Source organism: Bos taurus, chromosome X (genome assembly GCF_002263795.3).
Source record: "Bos taurus isolate L1 Dominette 01449 registration number 42190680 breed Hereford chromosome X, ARS-UCD2.0, whole genome shotgun sequence".
NCBI classification, from domain to species: domain Eukaryota; kingdom Metazoa; phylum Chordata; class Mammalia; order Artiodactyla; family Bovidae; genus Bos; species Bos taurus.
Genome location: NC_037357.1, coordinates 52726226 through 52728884, shown reverse-complemented (window position 1 = coordinate 52728884; position 2659 = coordinate 52726226). Strand labels below are relative to the sequence as shown.

Genomic DNA, 2659 nt, shown 5'->3' with positions numbered 1-2659 from the left:
TCATGTCGGACTCTTTGCGACCCCATGGACTGTAGCCCACTAGGGTCCTCTGTTCATGGGGCTTATCCATGCAAGAATACTGGAGTGGGTTTCCATGCCCTCCTCCGGGGAACCTTCTCCACCTAGGGATCAAACCCGGGGCTCCTGTGTCTCCTGCACTGCAGGTAGGTTTTTTTTTTTTTTCACCACTGATGCCAACTGCGAAGCCCCAAGAAATGGATGCCAGCATGCTAGGTCGTTGGAGTCGTTTCTGACTCTTTCAGACCCTATGGATTGTAGCCCACCAGGCTCCTCTGTCCGTGGGATTTTCCAGGCAAGAATACTGGAGTGGGTTGCCAGGCCCTCTTCCAGGGGATCTTTCTGACCCAGGGATCGAACCTGCCATTCCTGCAACTCCTGCATTGTAGGCAGATTCTTTACCGCTGAGCCGCCTGGGAAGCACACACTGCTCTTTATTGGTTGCAAATCCAATGGACGGAGGAGCCTGGGCTGCGGTCCATGGGATCCCTAAGAGTTGGACACGACTGAGCGACTTCACTTTCACTTTTCACTTTCATGCACTGGAGAAGGAAACGGCAACCCACTCCAGTGTTCTTGCCTGGAGAATCCCAGGGATGGGGGAGCCTGGTGGGCTGCCGTCTGTGGGGTCGCACAGAGTTGGACACGACTGAAGCGACTTAGCAGCAGTAGCAGCAGCAGCATACCCCATATAAAAATCCCTGGATGATACCTAAATATAGGTGGGAGAATGAAAATGAAAAAGGCCAATGAAACTTTTAGGGATAGAATTTTGACCATAAAGATCCTTAAAATCGCTGACTGAGAAACCACGAATAGAAATAACCATTTAGAAAAGTGACGAGTTGCAATACGTTAAGAAAACAGTACACGGTTTTCCATCGAACAAATGGCACAACCAACTGTTATTGAAGCAAACTTGATGAGGTTTTTAACGTTTTCTTTTGGATGGAAATGTTTTAAAGATGGAAAGTAGGGCATACGTAAAGAACCCAGAGTGGATGGACGTGGCTCTTTATCACTACAGGTCTTTTCCCTTCGAGTGGTTCTGATAAGAGTCTTTGGTTTGCGATGCTGCGGTGGTCATGAGGCAGTTCATCTGCGGGTGTTGTATCTGATGACCGACTTGGTGGCCTCGGACACTGCGTGCTTGCCGATCTCCCCAGGCAAGAGAAGACGCACGGCTCTCTGGATCTCTCCACTCGTGATGGTGCAGTGCTTGCTGGAGTGGGCCAGGCTCCCGGCCTCTTCGGCGATCTGCTCAAACATATGCTTCACGAACGAATGCATGACGTTCATGGCCTCGTGAGAGAGACTCAGGCCTGTGTGCACTTGCTTCAGCACCCTGCGGAAATAGGTGGCGAAGCTTGCAAAGTTGTCCTGATGGCAGCGGCGGCGGTGGCGGCGGCCCTTAGCTGTCTTCCGTTTCGCCTTCTTTGGCTTAGCGTCATAGGGCTCCGGTTCGGAGGGCTCCGATTCTGAGGTCTCTGTTTCAGAGGGCTCCGTTTCAGAGGGCTCTGTTTTGGAGGTTCCGGCTTCGTTGGTGCCAGGGTCTTCCTCAGAGTTGTCAGAGGATGGTTGAGCCATGTCGGAGCCACCAGTCCCCACTACTCAGAGGAAAGGACATGCGGGGGTTGAAGGCAGTTTGCGGAGTTTATAAGCCCTGCTCTCTCTGAAGTCACAAACACTGTCCATATCTGATTGGATAAAATGCAAGACAGGAGGCCTGTTACTATGGCAGCCCATGTCACGTGACACTGGATGCTCCACCCCCAACTCCCACCGCCCCTCCCCCAAGTTTAACCACACAGTCAGTCAAACTCAGTGGTATCTTTAAACTTTGCGTGACTTCCACCAGAAAAATCTTTGAACACTGCCCCATGAAGGAGACAGTCATCTATTCACCTCAGCTGATTTATGTCTACTATTGATGCATGAGAAGTTTCAAAGATGTCACCAAAGCCATCTAAGTTGAAAAATGTAATAATCACTTAGAGCTTCCTGAAAGAGTCTGACTGACCTCCATAACTCAAACTCTTTCAGACATCAGAGTGACTCAGGTCACTTGGTAGACATTTTACTCCAACACAGAATCTTTTCCTTCTGATTGACCTACAGTCCCATGAGCAGAAACTCCTGACTTCCTCAGCAGAGTGCTCCTGAAAATCATAGCAATTAGTTGACCAGCTATTATCTCCAAAACTTATCAAAGCCAATGATCACTATGAAGAGAATGACAAAATCCCATTTGCCAAATACAGAACACAAACGGAAATAGGAATACTTACTAAGACTATTTAACATTTTGCAAATTTTAAATTGTTTTCTTAAACATTATTTAGGTCCCCCAAATACCACACAATCTGGAATTGATTAATGATTTATAGTGGTTATTTCTCAAAAAATGATCACTCTTATTGCTGAAAAACCACCAGAGTGAGAGAAAAAGAATAAAAAGAGAGAGAGATAAAACAGCTAGGAATAAACGTACCTAAGGTGGTGAAAGACCTGTACTTAGAAAGAATAAGACCCTGATCAAAGAAATTGAAGCTAATACAAACAGAGGGAAAGGCCTACCTTGTTTATGGATTGGAAGAATTGATATTCTTTAAAAAACCATGCTGTCAAAGGCAATCCACAT

General features: G+C 47.1%; 1 protein-coding gene across 1 annotated transcript; it reads right to left on the bottom strand.

The window, feature by feature from the left end:
- Nucleotides 1-892: 892 nt before the first annotated feature.
- LOC523458 (histone H2B 1/2) lies at nt 893-1823 on the bottom strand. The gene has a single exon (XM_002699855.5). It carries the CDS (start codon nt 1603-1605, stop codon nt 1114-1116), a length of 492 nt encoding a protein of 163 aa, XP_002699901.1. The 5' UTR covers nt 1606-1823; the 3' UTR covers nt 893-1113.
- Nucleotides 1824-2659: the final 836 nt, after the last annotated feature.